Consider the following 16,927-nt stretch of genomic DNA (forward strand, 5'->3'; position numbering starts at 1 on the left):
GGCAGGCTAATAAATATTATAAATGTGAAGTTAGAAGGTGTTATTTGAATACTTAACAAGGGGACCTAACCTCATCTCAAAGATCAGGAAGGCCTTACTTAAGGAAGAAACATTTTTAGAAGAGATCTGAAAGTCTACAAATTGGAGTTAGTAAAGTAAGAAGATGATGGATGGTGGGAAAAATTCCAAGCTATAGAAAGTAGATAAATCCCTCCCAGGCAAGGGACAGCATGTCTGTCATCATAAAAAGTGAAATAAATCTACCCTAGGTAGAATGAAAAGAGCAAAGAAGAGTAACAAGAAATAAAGGAAAAGAAATGAGTCAAGTCTCGAAGAGCCTTTTAACCCTGATATAGATTTTGCCTTTATCTTAAGGATAATGGGAATCCACTAAAGAGTTTTTAACTTAGTGAAGTAGTGATTGGATGGTAAAGGGAGATGATTTCTGAATAATTTCAAGATTTGTTTTAAGTTATATGATATTTGGAAGCACAATTTACCGAGAGGGAATAATTAATGAGGAGCTAATTTAAGAGGTAAAAATGATAGATTTCATTTTGGAAGCATTACATTTGAGCTCTCTAGGAGATCATTTTAAAAAGAGAAAAGATGTCTTGTAGGCAGTTATAAATAGAACTCTGATTCAGGATAATGTTGTAAGCTGGAGATATGGTTTAAAGCTTAATTAAATTGCTCCAATTTACCCAGCTAGTCATAGGTTGAGCCTGGCTTATTATTAATACACAGTCCACAATATTAACATACAAGAGGAGCAAGCAATCTCTGAAGAAGCAGGGTAAGGTTTCCAAAAATACACTATGCTACTGCTTAACATTCCCTCCACTTCCTGTTGGAGCTCCTTATTGATCTAAGTCTCTCTCAAAGTTAAGCATTTCTTCCATGATCAGGTTAACATCCTTAATCTTTGTTTCAACTTTGAGCCTTAAATAGGTGTGGTTGGATGGTTCATAACAAAGATTAACTACTACTAAGCAAGCATATTATTGCTTCCATTATTCTCTGAAGGTGGATGCAGAAAACCACTCAAGTCATACAGGCATCCTAATGGGCAGTAGATAACTACACGCCTGAGTTGTCAAGAGACAGGACACCGGTGTCCATTAATGTTAACTCTTCACATCTGACTCTGGGGAAAAAGGTTGTTTCACAGGAAACCACCTAATGTTGTACTGTATTGTTATATTTTCAAAACTAAAAGGAGAGAGACACTAGTTGTAAGAAAACAATGGGCATCGTAAATAGTTTGTGCCCCTCAAATCAAATTTGTATGTGTGTGTTCCTCTATTTCTGATCATTTCAAAAATCTTAACTTTTCTATAGGCTTCACTATTCCTATTACTGGTTTCTCTATTTGACACAATATATTTATGTAAACTCTAGATAAGCTCTGTCAACTGTCACACTGCTTCTTACACCCTTCAGGAGGCATTAGATGAGTATTTGCATCTATGAATTAATTATATGAAGTGTGCATTGTTATGAGAGGCACATTAATAAATAGCTAACAAAAGGCAGAGGTGAAAATGAGCAATTATTTAGATTTTAATAAAATCTGAATATATAAACCTCTTCCTCAAAATAATGCATATACTTATAAGGCTTGTTTGGTAACATTTATCAATATGCAACTAAATGTTTTTTTTTTTTTTTTTTTTGGCGGTACACGGGCCTCTCACTGTTGTGGCCTCCCCCGTTGCGGAGCACAGGGTCCGGACGCACAGGCTCAGCGGCCATGGCTCACGGGCCCAGCCGCTCCGCGGCATGTGGGATCCTCCCGGACCGGGGCACGAACCCGCGTCCCCCGCATCGGCAGGTGGACTCCCAACCACTGCGCCACCAGGGAAGCCCCTAAATGAGTTTTTATTCAGTTTTGTCCACCTGGCAAAACCTTTGCTATTCTGAAGACAAATGTATTCTCCATTGAGTCTCATTATACCCCTGACAATGTCTTCAAGATCTTCATTCCATACTGTCCTTTGGATAGGAAACAAAATTTTTAAATATTTTAGAAAATTTTTTAAGTCTTCTTTAAAAATCTTTTAAAAAATAGTTTCTTTTAGAAAAAAGTAAACAGTTATGAGGCATGGAAATAAAAATAGATTTTTGACAACATTAAAAATTCTCTGTACCATCTGCAATCCCTTTAAAAGCCAGATGTGGATCTGGATTGACATGGTTTCCCCCCACTGAAAAAAAAGTGGATCCAGAAGGAGACTACTGCCACCCCTATATATTATATATTCTGGTTTTCAGCTCTGACAGGTCTAGAATGGCAGAGAGACAAGTACTAAGAAAAAAACACGGATCAAAAATAATTCCCGCAATACATTATATTAATAGATACTGTAAATTTCTCTTTTTAAATACCACCGCCACCCCGCCCCAACAGAATGAGGACTATTGAGAGAGACCTATGAATTACAGTAATGTATTTAAATCATATCTTTTAAGAACAAATATTTTTTAAGTGGTAGGATGAGTGAAGAGAAAGGAGAGGGTAAGACCTAGAGAGGCAGGTACGAGAGAGGCAGCTCTAAGCAGCTACCGAGGAGCGTGAGAGGACACCACAGACCAACTGCACCTATCTTTTGAAACCTGGCCATTTCTTGTAAGACACTGAACTTAAAGTACATGCCCACTCTCCCTTCCCCCTGCTCATCCTGAGGCTGCCATTGGCTGATCTGATGCTCTACATAGGCCACAAATAGAAGGCACGATACCACATAAATTGAGCTATCTGCCTCACTATATAATGTGTGTATACATGAATCTATGCAATATGACTGGATCAATACTTCTCTTTGATGTTAAGAATGCTTTAACGGGCTATGACACTAGGATAACTATCAACTCAACCTTCAAATACCTCCAAGAAGGAACAGCAAATTAAGAATTCACTGTGCATGTTCTACCCCTCCAGCCCCCATTTCCACCCCTACCCTCCAACCCTGCAATTTTTTAACGTTAGGAGCAAAATATTTCAAATGACAGACTACACTTCAAGATTTTATAACATTTCTAAACATTCCTAAACATCTCCTCAGAAACACAGATCTAAACACAGATCAGCAAGCACATGTTAAATTATTAACAAATACTATTTATTATGTAATAGTACTAAAAGATGGAAGAGTATTAGAGTCACAGCCCTAAATTTCTTTTAAATGCTTGAGCTATTTGTTCCACAATATCTTATATTTTTTCAAGTGATGAGCACTTGATAATGAATTTTTGGTAGTCAGGACTTATAAGGCTACTTGTCTTCCAGATGCTAATAGGACTGTACTGAAGCAGTCTTGTAGTTCTTCATATTTAGTGCCCTAAAATTGAAAAATAAATGCACATTTAATTTTATAGGTGCAGGTAATACATCTGTTTATTCTTGTAAAAACATTTTGCAATAAAAAATTACCAATCCAAAACCAAATTTTCTCACCAAATAAAAAGCTTCACTTTATATGTCAGATATACTTTTAAAATGTAATTTAAGAGGGAATAACTGGTTTATGATACCAATTTTAAATGCTATTGCCCAAAGGTTTATTAGTTTTTAAATTAGGATAAAAGAAGCTAAAACTTGATTTAGGATAATATTTGTGATCATGTAAAAAAAAGAGGGATTGAATAAACTCAAAATTACTCAACAAAAGATAAACTGCTGATTTTCCAAAAGAACAATCAGCGACTTTTTTCTTTACTCTGCTCTAAACATATATGCTAGGGCATCATAGAGCTTTCTTGGATCTGTCCTCTGGATAGCCAGAAAACCTGAAACCACCCTGCACCAAAAAAATTCCATCTATTTGAGGGTCAGTGTTGTGAGGAAAATTCCAATCTTACTGTCAGTTCTATTGTATAACTAAAGTTGGCCAGAGTACTGATAGGTAACTTGCCAAAGGATAAAGGTCCAAACACATGGAAAAAAGGCTTCATACCTTTGGTTCCCAGACCGACTGTCTACCAACTAGCCTGCAAAGAATATTATTCCTACAGACAACAGTCAAATTACATAAATAATGAAGGGCAGGTCTTTTGTGATATAATAATCATGTTGGTATTACAATCACTGTCCGCAAGTGATCAAGATGTACTACTGTTTTTACAAAAGGAAAGAATGTGAATTTGATGTCCTTTACCTAATCCATTGTATGATTACACTGAAGTTAGAAATATGTAAGTTAGTTAAATTGGCATTAAAAGTTTTCCAATGAATAGGTGGAAAGGTAATCAAATGAATTCTTCAGTTATTTATGATCTTGCACACACACCAAAAGAATGATGGATTGTTCCATTCTAAATTACACTCTGAACTTGTAAGAACTTCTTTTCAGTTTTGAGAGTGCTCAAAATCTAGGTAAAATTGAAGTTCCATGATACATTAATAATATATATATACTTTTCCTCGAAGCATTTTTAATTAATCGGAATATTTCCTGCTTTCATAGGCTATTTGAAAGTTAAGAACAGAATAAGTGTCATTAGGATTCTACACAATTACTGAGAGCCTGGGGCCCACAGAGAGATAATAATTTAACAAGGGTCAAAAGACTGAGAAACAGACAATGTTAACATGTACTGCTAACTGAACTCTATATATCTAAAGTCTCAAATGACTCGAAATAAGGTGCTATATAGATTTGCTTTAAAAGTTATGAACAGAGTAGTTTGGTACAGATAAATTAAGCTTTTTGAATTGGGAATTTCAGAAGATGGGAAAGAACTTCTACGGGGGAGGGCAGGTATAAGAAAGAAGCTGAGATTTCTAAAGTCACCCAAATTTGTCATTTTTTAAAGTATGTATAAATAAAAGATATTATTTTGAAGAAATCTAAAACCTGAAAATAATTTGTCTGGTTTATGGGCTAAATGTAACATTACTACCTTTTGACATTCAAAGTCATTATACTTTCAGTTGGTCTGCTTTTTGGTCCACCTGGTGGATGGAAAACCTTAGCACCTTTGCTGGAAATATGGCTTGTCAATTTAACCCCGTAAGGGTCAGCAGAATGTGAAGGGTAAGAATCAAATGTTCCTGCCTTCATTCCACCAGCCTACAAATAAAAATGAGACAATTTAATGTGGTTTTGTAAAAATGCTTCTAACAAAATTAGATTTGAAGAAGTTCATACATATTTGTGTACTGTACATGGAGTTTGGTTTTACATTTAAAGAAAATTGTCTATACTGTTTAATTCAAATATCACCAAAGCGTCTCCCTACCACCAATTCTATGGGGTTAAGACACTATAATTCCAAAAGTTCTCTATTAAAATGTAAATATTTATAAGAAGGTAATATTCTAAACTGTTGCCAACAGTTAATATTTTAGTGAGAATTTATCAGATCAGGCTATCATCTACATAGGAGGTGAACCCATTACTGAGGGAATGAGACCTAGGTCACATGTATTCTGATAGAGAAAGGAGTTAGGCCTCAGAACCAGAAGAGGCCAAGGGTAAGGTTTGTCCAACAGGGAGCCTGGCACGACATGAGTTCACTAAATGTCAGTAAATGATGGGGAAGATACTAGAAATAAAAACTTTTTTTTTGATAAAAATAAAGGAAGAGCACATAGAAAAAGAGAGAGGAAAATGTAATCCACAGTCAGTCCTCCGTATCCACAAGTTCTGCATCCTCAGATTCAACCAACCTCAGATCGAAAATATTTAAAGAAAAAGAACTCCAGAAAGTTCCAAAGAGAAAAACTTGAACTTGACATGTGCTTTACATAGCATTTACATTGTATTAGATATTATAAGTGATCTAAAGATGATTTAAAGTATACAGGAGGATGTACAAAGGTTACATGCAAATACTATGCCATTTTATATAAGGGACCTGAGCATCCTCAAATTTTGGTATCCTGAGAGTGGCGGGGGGAGTCCTGAAACCAATTCCCCATGGATACTGTACCATATACTGTACTTTTCTTGTAATCTATTAAGAGAAGTCAATGAAAATATTTTTTGAGCTATACACAAAACAAACAAACATTTGCTTTGACCTTTTAAACTGACTTACTAACAGGATTTTTATCATTATATTATATATGGTCACCAAGAAAACTCTATACAATCACAATAACCCATTTAATTAGGCATCCTTTCTCTTACAGTGTCTAAGTCAGATATACATGAAAACTTGATTCGTTTGAAAGATATGGTTGTAATTTTTCAAGTTTTCCAGATAGAGACACATGGATTATTTTTAAGAGCAACAAATAATAAGGAATCTTAAGAAAATAAAATTAATTAATTAATTAATGTAAAAGCAAAACAGATGAATTGAAAATGTAAAAATATATATGGTAAATAAACCAACCCACTAGATGATACTTAAAAAATAAATAGGTAAGTCTATATTATAATTAAGATTGAGAAATGGGTGGAAGAAACCTGTACATATATGGAATATCAAAAACTGTAAGATAGTATTTTTGTACACCTCTATGTTAATAAATTTGAAAATCTGAATGAAATGAATGATTTTCAAAGAAAATATTGTCAAAAGTGACTCAAAAAGAGAGAGACCACCTATGGAAAACAGATGGGCATCATGCAAGAAATTAAGCCCAGAACATTTCCTATGAGAATTCTTTCAAGCTTTCAAGGAACAGATATTTCTGGTGCTATTAAACTCTCACAGAACATAGAAAAAGAAGGAAATCTCCCGATTGTTTTAAGATGCTAGCATCTACTTATACCAAAATAGAACAAGGCATATAAAAATAAAAGTACAGACAGTCACAACCCTTAAAATTTTTGATGTGAAAATACTTAATATTAACAAAATAGAACACAGTGTTACACTTAAAGATTAATACAACACAGTCAAGTGGGCATCATTCCAAGAAATCTATTACTGTTTCTCATAACAAGTCAATGGAGAAAAAAAAGATGGTCTAAACAGATTACACCAAAACATTCAGTATAATTCTACATACATTCTTGATTTATTCTTATTTTTGGCATCTATAAAAATGAACACTGGAGGAATTCCCACGATCTCCATTACATATCCAAATATTGGAATGAGCATGACATAAGAGATATAAATATTAGAAAGGCAGGAACAAAATTATTTGCAGATATATAATCATATATCTAAAGATCCAAAGAGAATCAACAGAATACCCATTAGAACATAAGAAACTTTAATTAAGTGGCCAGTTATTTTAAAAAATCAGATGTTTTAATAAGAACAAATAATATAAGAGGATTGATGGGAGAAAAAAGCATTGACCAGGACCTTAAAATAAGTAGGAATAAATATAAGATAGATAAATCTACGTGAAGTAAAATATTAAAATCTACAAGACAAAGGTTTTTGTAAGTATCTTAATTCTAGATCAGAAGATTCAAAATATAAATATGCTAATACAAGCAAAAATCTAAAGATTTAATTTTAGAGCAAAATACCAAAGGTCTTTTTTTCCACAGCACTTTACAAAATAATTCCAAAGTTCTAAATAATAAATATTGGAAAACAGCCATACAACTTTTTTAAAGAGTAAGAAGAGACTAGACCCACCCAATATTAAAATGCAAAAATAATTAAAAGTAGTTTGGTACTGGTAGAAATAAACATCAATCAAATTACATGAAAATTCAGAAAAAAAATACCTAAAAACTGGGAATTTTGATTTGATAAGGGTGGCATTTCAAAGCAGGGGTGCTAATTATCCTATCGGTGAGATCAGGAACAACTGAATTTTTTCAAAATCAGTTTTACATAAATCTAATTTAAGTATAATAAACTGCACCCATTTTAAGTTTACAATTCTATGAGCTTTGACAGATGTATACACGCTTGAAACCACAACAACAGTCAAGGCACAGAACGTGTCCTCCCCACAAAGCTTCCTTCTGCCCTTAAAACTGAATTTTGAAAAAGGTAAAAGCTGGATCATTACCTTGCTCTTTACATCAAAATACATTTCAGTAAAAGAAATCAGGAATGCATATTTTTCTAATACTGCTGGGAAGGAAAGTCATTCTGAGAATGACATAAACTCAGCACAAAGGACTGATAAATTTGACTACATCTAATTATTAAATTTCTGAATAGCACAAAATACTATAACCAAAGTCAAAGATTCACCAGACTAGAAAAATTATTTTCAACACAAATGATAAAACAATATCCTTAATATATGAAAAGATCTTACAAATCAGTACCAAAACGACAAATGTCCCAATAGAACATTCGCAAGGAAAATTAACAAGCAATTCACAGAAGGTAAACAAAAGCATAAACTAAGGTTTACTGTTAGAAGCATTTTCATTTCTATTCACACTTGTTGTAAACCTCAGCAGAAGGGAGACAGTTCATTTTAATCACCACTTCAAAAACTAAAGATGATCTGACTTTTTATGCTTTTGAGAAAAACTATACCTAAATCTAGAGAGGCACTTAGAAAATTCATTGTAAAGTAAAATACTTTTGAAATGGTTATGAAATGGTTAATAATTATTTCATTATAAGAGCTTCATTATTTCCTATGCTACGGAGCACAGGCGCTGGACACACAGGCTCAGCGGCCATGGCTCACGGACCCAGCCGCTCTGCGGCATGTGGGATCCTCCCGGACCGGGGCACGAACCCGTGTCCCCTGCGTCAGCAGGTGGACTCTCAACCACTGCGCCACCCGGGAAGCCCTATGCTATCCAGTTTTATGACTTTTCATAATTTCATAAAAACGAGTTTCATGATTCATGGCATGATTATAAACAAGTTTATTATTTACATGGGTAATAAAATGACAGCAAGAGGCAACGTTTCTTTATAATGCTTAATATTTTTTCATTCTAAAATTTTTAACTTACCTTTTTACCAGGAGAAGAGGGCTTAAAAGGGTGTGCAAGTGCTTCTTTCTTCTCTGCTTTTTTAATTGGTGGTAAAGGTTTCTCAAACAAATAAGGATTGGTATCAAAATATTCCCTTGGGTAAAGATTTAATTTGAAAGGTGTCCCTTTAAGTAAACGATGGTGTTCTTCATTCTCTTTCTGTAAATTAAAGAGTTTGAAATTATATAGCAAAAATTACTCAAACTGGAAGTAATGTAGAGTTAATATACCTTTAAATTTTAATATAAATATGTAGATTTTTTAATATATACCGCTGGGTTCACTTTTTTGAAACATTCCTTTGTTATGTTCTATTTTTATGATACAAAAGATATGCTTACTTGTGAACAAGCACAGCTATGACTGTTCATTTTGGATATAAATTTATTTGATGTATAGAGATTTATTTATCACTTGAACAAATCTATATCAACCATCTGGGTGATATAAGGCAGTAAAAAAAAGTCAGTCTCTAGTTCAAACCCTAACTCCTTCCTGCTTTTTAGCATTTCTCAGGGACACTGGGAAAATTACTTTTTTAGTGTCACATTTTCTTTAAGTGTAAATAATGATGATACTATTCCCCCCACCCTTAATGCTCTTCTAAAGATTAAATGAGATTATGGGTTCAAAGTACCTGGCATATGATAGGTCTTCAAAAGAATGTCAGCTTTTACTTCTAAAAATAAGGAATACTTACTTTCTACATTACAACATTTTTATATTACAATATTATTTTAGGAAATCCAGGGACATAAAATTTCTGACTTATAAATAATAAGTTCTAAAAGTAAAAACTCTAAAGAGAGAAAAGTATCCACAAATGTGAATATGCTTCACTGTAAGTCAAATATTGTAGAAAGTGAGTGTAAGAGGCTTATGCCAGTACATCTCAGTTTTTATTTCTGCCATGTAATAAAGTGAGTCGTTTTCTCCCGTCCTTTCACTTTCTCTTCTGTAGGTTTTCATTCTCTACTCTCCACTTCCTCCCTTCTCCCCATCACTCCTCCATCCCATTCATTCACCATAATGGCCTGATCAGCCCAAAAGTACTACCACTACTTTTTTTTTTTAATAATATCTCCATTGTAAGGATATTTTTTTAAATTAATTAATTTATTTTTTGGCTGTGCTGGGTCTTCGTTTCTGTGCGAGGGCTTTCTCTAGTTGTGGCAAGTGGGGGCCACTCTTCAACGCGGTGCGCAGGCCTCTCACCGTCGCGGCCTCTCTTGTTGCGGAGCACAGGCTCCAGACGCGCAGGCTCAGTAGTTGTCGCTCACAGGCCTAGTTGCTCCGCGGCATGTGGGATCCTCCCAGACCAGGGCTCGAACCCATGTCCCCTGCATTAGCAGGCAGATTCTCAACCACTGCGCCACCAGGGAAGCCCACTACCACTACTTTTTTAGGCACAATATATTAGGGTGTGGTGGGAACACGGCTAAGGACCAGGATACTTTTAGGACTCTTCTAACCAAAATAGAGCATAGTTGATCAGGCCAACTTAACAGAAGTCTCACAGCTGGTTTGGAGAGATACAGGATAGACGTGGTAAACTATAGCAGGGGTTAAAGCTCATTCTGGGAATCTAATATCAGAAAGGTAAAATTATCACAATTCATAAACATCAATCTGCCCTTGCCCAAGTAATACAAATAGATAAAATGAAACAAACCCTAATTAGATCACAAGTGAATTCTCTAAGTCAACTAAATAAGAGAAAGGTTGGAAAAAGTTAAAATAGATTCTTTTACCTTGTCATTTAGTTTTGCTGCATCATAGAAATCAGCAGAGTGGGAAAACTGTTTACCTATGGTAACATTTGCATAGCTAAAGAAGGAAAACAATAATGATGATGACTTCAGGGTTCAGAAATTAAATTTTTTTTTAATTCCAAACAAATGATGCAAAAGTATTAAAAAAATCTTACCCATATCCAGTTCCTTTCTTTCCTGGGTTTGTGTACAAATTCTTTCCAGGTGGCTCATATTTTTCTTTGGGTTTTGATTGTGCACTGAAAAATGGGACTGGTCTACCTATTGTTCCATAGTAACTTCCTAATCCACATCTTAAATACAGTTTAACCACAAGAACAAAAAGGAGCAAGTTAAAATAGCAAATTTTGTGTTATACATATTTTACCATAATTTATAAAATATTATTAAAAGGGGAGCAAAATATATGCAATGGAACTGACTTGCCTAACTTTGGTAAGAAAAAAATTTTTTTTCTTATTTTGTAATCTAATTTGCCCTATTTTTCAAAGTCACAGATTTTGAGATAATATTTTTAATTTTTATGCCTATTTTAAATGCTCTACATAAACAAAACTTGATAATCTCTAGGAAGTTAGAAGTAGAAGAGTTTACATTAATTCAGTTAACTATAACAACAAACAGAATCTTTGTTTTTTTTAAATTATTTATTTTTTATTTAAGTATAGTTGATTTACAATATTATATAAGTTCCAGAGGGTGGGAGAGGCTAAAAAATACAAAACAGTTATTTAAAGGATAAAATACATATATTACATGAAAAAGAAGTGAAGTAGTGACCCAAAAAATGCACATCTGAATTTATATCTAAGAAGAAAACAAAGAAACCCAAGAAAAAGTAGTAATAATAAAAATAAATAGGGGCTTCCCTCCTGGCGCAGTGGTTAAGAATCCTCCTGCCAATGCAGGGGACACAGGTTCAAGCCCTGGTCCGGAAAGATCCCACATGACGCAGAGCAACTAAGCCTGTGCACCACAGCTACTGAGCCTGCGCTCTAGAGCCCGCGAGCCACAACTACTGAAGCCCACGTGCCACAACTACTGAAGCTCACATGCCACAACTACTGAGCCCACATGCCACAACTACTGAAGCCCACACGCCTAGAGCACGCGCTCCACAATGAGAAGCCACCGCAATGAGAAGCCCGCGCACCGCAGTGAAGACTAGCCCCCTCTCACCACAACTAGAGAAAGCCTGTGCGCAGCAACAAAGACCTAACACAGCCAAAAATAAATAAATAAAGTTTAAAAATAAATAATTCAAACCTCTCAAAAGTGTGAAAAGGTGGAAAAAGATAAACTATAATAACAGAAGACATTCTCCACTCTTAACAAAAACGTAATAATTTAACTTTGAAGACCTCAGCTTTACTAATCTCAAAACCATAAATAAGCCCCAAATTATTTTTCAACCAATCCTCGTCTGTCATAAACTCTAGATTGAGAGTCAACGTTATTGAGTGTGAATTAACATCATATTATAAAGCTCAGCTATATTATATGATATCACATAGACTACATGATCTTAAGTATTTAAAGGTTAAAGAAAAAAAGAATCTCACGTTGACAATTTCCACAACTTAAATATTGTTAAACCCCATACATGTATTTTCATGCATGATTTTTAAATAACGTATCTTTGATAAATTATCCTCTTTATCCAAAAAAGATTTCTCCTAATTTCACATTTTGTATTTACACTTTTCTTAAAGTTTTAAAAAGCAGATAAAATAATCAAGGGCACAGACATGATGACCCAAGGCAATTTTCTTCCTAATCTGACTATTGCAAGGTTTTCAACTAAACTTATTTTCATTATTTAGTTGACTTCATTAGTATAAACTGATAGAGAATAGTGACAGAGATAACCAAAAATTTAATGTGATAATGAGAATCTACTTAATCAAAATTACCTGTCAACCTAAATCATCCAATATAATTGTCTTCATCTAAGACAAACTTAACCTAAGAATCGTATTTTAAAAAATGAATCATACATAAGTAAGTCCTACGGAAAAACCAAAACTTAATTTAGGATGGAGGAGAGAGAGATATGCAGGAGATATATCAATATTTAAGACTTTTCCCCAAATACTTACGGCTTCTTATCTCCATCACTAGGAAGGAACGCTTTGCCTAGATTTTTTTTGGCTTCTTCCATCATATGCCGTCTCCTCACTTGATTCAGGTTTACGTAGCCTTCACCTTCAAAAATCCTTACAAAATGGGGATCAAAATAACCTGCCTGGAGATTTGACATCTCTTTGGATCCCCCAGGTAGCATCTGTCTATTTTTGCTTGCAGCTTCATTAAACGGTCCTTTAAAAATAAATTAGGAATATCACAATTTTGAGCTCACTAGTAATTAAAGGACATGAAAAATGACTGAAAAGTTTCAAAATGTGATTTGGACCAGTGAGTTTTGAGCTCTTAAACACTATTTCAAAACATTTACTGAAAGGTCTGTGTCAAAGGCTATACTGACAATAAGAACTAAGAGGCTTCCATTAAAACATTTTAATAATTAGATTGAGGTCCTGTTAAACTCTGAATCTGAGAGCTGGAAGACACCTTAGGTCACTGAATCCAATGCTTCCCCATCTATACACTACGGAACACTGTGTAAGAATATGCTAGGAAACTATTTGTGTCAGATGTCAATAAGCGTGTGTGTGTGTGTGTGTGTGTGTGTGTGTCAGCGTGTATTTTTAGGTTGGAGGGAAAGGGTATTTCATACTCAAACTGAAACAATTCCCCTCCTGGGTATATACTCTAGACACATGAGTGCCTATATCCACTAAAAGATGTAAACAAGAATGTTCACAGCAGCTTTATTCATAACAATCAAAAACCACAAACAGGGTTTCCTTGATGGCGCAGTGGTTGAGTCTGCCTGCCGATGCAGGGGATGCAGGTTCGTGCCCCAGCCCGGGAGGATCCCACATGCCGCGGAGCGGCTGGGCCCGTGAGCCATGACCACTGGGCCTGTGCATCCGGAGCCTGTGCTCCGCAACGGGAGAGGCCACAACAGTGAGAGGCCTGCGTACCGCAAAAAAAACAAAAAAAACCACAAACAACTCAAATGTCCATCAACAGGGGAACAGATAAATAAATTGTGGTATACAGTGAAGTACTAGTAGCCCAATAATTTTTAAAAGGCTGGTTTTATGAATATTTAAAACTTCTTTTGTAATTTGCATCTAGGAGAACTCAACTTGTAAAGTCCTTCCATAATGTGAAAGAATTTTTTGAAGTGCAAATAACCATTAATTCAATTGGTTATCTAAATGTGAATTTGTATCACTGATTTTTCTTTAACTTAGGTTTTTGAAATGATAATATATTCACATGGTTCCAAATTCAATAGTATAAATATTTTTACAATAAATTTTCCTTCCACATTCCGTCACCCAGTTCCTTTCCCACAGGCACCCATGATAGTAATTTTGTTTTCCAGAGAATGTTTAGGCATGTTCCAGTAAATATTTTCATATTTATCCTTTTCCATTTTCAATGTTTAGCATACCACATACATTATTAAATAAAAAGGCAAGGTACAGAATAGTGTATCTTGGAGATGTTTCATATCAGTGTATTCTTTCTTATTGTTTTATTTATGACTCTTCTAAAAATCCCTCAGCTATTCATTTAGCATTTCATTTTTCAAGAAAGTGATCATGGATGGCCTTTTCAGATGCAAATGTTAATGCTGTCTACATAGCAGAGTGTCCCATCTAAGGGAACAAAAAAAGCTAAAAACAAAATATTCTGGGAGAAAACTGCCATGCACCTTGGAAAGAAATAAAATTACCTATGAGGAGAATATATGAAGGTAGGGTAGCCCAATAAAATGAGCTTCCTGCTCTTATAAAATTAAGACCATAAAATATAGACCATTAAAAAATATCATTTAACAAACGTTAAAGCCAAAATTTTATACAGAAAACATCACTCTTAGGCTGTAAAGGAAACCAAATATACTTACGATTAAATTGTGGCACATATTTATCACCAACAGTAACATATCCCATCTCACTGAAGAGCCCAATCCTCTCCATATCTGTTTTCCCTCCTTCCACAGGCATGGTTGCTTCTTGTGGTGGTGTGCTCAATATAGGTAACTTCAATGGGTCGCTGAGGGCTACTTCTTCTATAGCAAAATCCTACTCTACACTGAAAAATACAGGGGAAAAGTTTAGGGAAAAGGTGTTTACTAAATTTCAGTCCAAGTTACTTGCAGTCTGAGAGTTAACATGCATATCGTTACATCATAAAACAACAGTCTCAAACCATGTGGGGAAAGAATCTACTTTGTGGGGCTGAGGGGGAATAATGGGGATTCAAAATTATCACCACAAACCCTCCCCTTGACTGTCCAGGTGAAGTATCCACAAATTACAAAGAAATGTGTATCTGTTGCACTGCCATTCATCTGTCGTAGATAATAAAATTATTACTGTACAGTGTGGTATAAATACTGTGTAAACATCATCCTTCTTTTGAGAAGTTCAAAGATCTTAATTACGTAAGGCAGTCATTTTCAGTTTAAATCATTTTATGTAAACATATTGCATTGTCCCTTGTATTAAAAATTATAACTTACTTTTTCAGAATGCACCACACACATAGGTATTACCCTATAGTTCTTGAATTCTTTCAAGTTTAACTGTATATAAGAAATGTGCCACCTGGTGAAATTAGTTCACAAAGGGGTTGGGAAGAGAGGACAACTGTCTAGGCAAGATAAAAACAAAGAACAGCAAACAAAAATCCACAATGAATTCAGATACTACAACTATGAGTTTTCTTTTGAAATATCACTCTAAATATGCAACTACTTATTTGGATTTTTTTTTAATTAGACATATTCTAAAAAGTAAGACCAAAGAGCTAAGAATACTGGCTTCCATTTCACTGTAATATTTTTGAAGCACCAACTAGATCTAGGCACTGGACGTACATTAGTAAACAAAACAAACATTGGCTTATGCTTCCCAGCTTTTAATCCAAGGTAAGAAACTTTTGCCTTGAATTTAGAGCAAGCTGTTTCAGCGACACTAAACAGGATTGCCTATTTGAAACTGTGGCTCATCCTTCCCTCCCCCACATCCCACCTCTTCCTCTGATCAGGTATGCTTTAAAACTAAAAGTCAGTTAGCTGGAGTGTGCTGATTCGATTTGTTTCATATTTCAAAGCTCCATCTTCACTGCCCAACCTCAAAGGCTTCTTGTGCTGCTACAGGGGGCTCAAATCCTTTAAATGGCTCACAAGGCCACTATCAGCCTCATTTGTCACCAGTGGAAGGCCCCCTCCCTGGCACCCGAGCTCTAATTGTCTTCTTTCAGTTCTCAAGTCCAGCTCTCTCCAACCACAGGACCCTAACACATGCTGTTTCACTTTAGGCAGGTATTTCACTGCCCTGACCCCTTTTGTTGCCCAATTAATACCGATCCTTCTGACTGTTTAGCTCATTCCTCACTTCTAACATAGCGCCATGCATTTCTCTTTCCAAGCCCTCATCATGGTTATCTAGTGGGCTATTTTACATTCACCGTGTAGGGATCCTTTAATTAACAGCTGTTTTCCCCCACTAAACTGGGGACTCCGGGAAGGCAGGAACCGTGGTGTTAGTCTGGTACTTCCTTACCAGTGTTTGGCACACGACAAAGTGATCCACAGAGGAAAGAAAGGAAAGGGAACGAAAAGGAGGGGGAGATAAGAAAAGGAGGGAAGGAGTTATTGCCTTGAATTTTTCCACTACTTAACTCTTCTTGAGCAGCATTTACAGAACCACTCATTCATTTATTTAACGTTTTGCAAACCCCTCCTCTGAGTAGGGTTCGCTGGTAGAAGTTAGGAAAACTGAGATTTTAAAAGGCATAGGTCCTGCCCGTAGGGAGCTTACACTCTAGTAAACAAGACATAATTAAATATAACACAGTGGAACAGTGCAAGTTCCCTTCGAAAGGTAGGGATAAAGAGCCGGGGGTGGGCGTGGGGGTGTGGGGAGGAGGATGGGGTGTGAAGGAGAGGCAGAAAACTGGCTGAGGTGATGAGGAAAATGATGTCCCATTAGGGAAACGGAGGTTCAGAGTATGTAGGTATCTAAAGGACAACACCTGACGTCTGCGAGGACCAAGTCACCTCTGAGAAGGTCAGGAGCCAGCCCCGCAAGAGCGCTTCCCGCCCCGGACGTCGCTACGAGGCTGCTCCGCACGCTCCGCTCGCCTCAGGGTTTATTGTGGCGCGTTACCCCAGCTACGGAAGAGTCCATTCCAAGAACTAAC

The 16,927-nt window shown here is 35.7% G+C and overlaps 1 protein-coding gene across 8 annotated transcripts in view; it reads right to left on the bottom strand.

The window, feature by feature from the left end:
- CFAP96 (cilia and flagella associated protein 96) overlaps window positions 1-16,927 on the bottom strand; it is a 93,884-nt gene that overhangs the window by 76,749 nt on the left and 208 nt on the right. For 2 of the 8 annotated variants that reach the window (XM_067721664.1, XM_067721666.1), the window contains exons 2-8: window positions 14,625-14,812; window positions 12,739-12,958; window positions 10,795-10,932; window positions 10,619-10,694; window positions 8,847-9,026; window positions 4,903-5,072; window positions 3,101-3,341 (exon numbers count right to left, since the gene is read on the bottom strand). In XM_067721664.1, the coding sequence (XP_067577765.1) occupies window positions 3,293-3,341; window positions 4,903-5,072; window positions 8,847-9,026; window positions 10,619-10,694; window positions 10,795-10,932; window positions 12,739-12,958; window positions 14,625-14,724 (933 nt within the window). In that variant the 5' untranslated portion in view covers window positions 14,725-14,812 and the 3' untranslated portion in view covers window positions 3,101-3,292. Of the gene's footprint in view, window positions 1-3,100; window positions 3,342-4,902; window positions 5,073-8,846; window positions 9,027-10,618; window positions 10,695-10,794; window positions 10,933-12,738; window positions 12,959-14,624; window positions 14,813-15,242; window positions 15,498-16,759; window positions 16,919-16,927 lie in introns of those variants that run through there. The other 6 variants (XM_067721665.1, XM_067721667.1, XM_067721668.1 and 3 more) reach the window with 6 other exon arrangements.

The sequence above is a fragment of the Pseudorca crassidens genome, chromosome 21 (genome assembly GCF_039906515.1).
Source record: "Pseudorca crassidens isolate mPseCra1 chromosome 21, mPseCra1.hap1, whole genome shotgun sequence".
Classification (NCBI taxonomy): Eukaryota; Metazoa; Chordata; class Mammalia; order Artiodactyla; family Delphinidae; genus Pseudorca; species Pseudorca crassidens.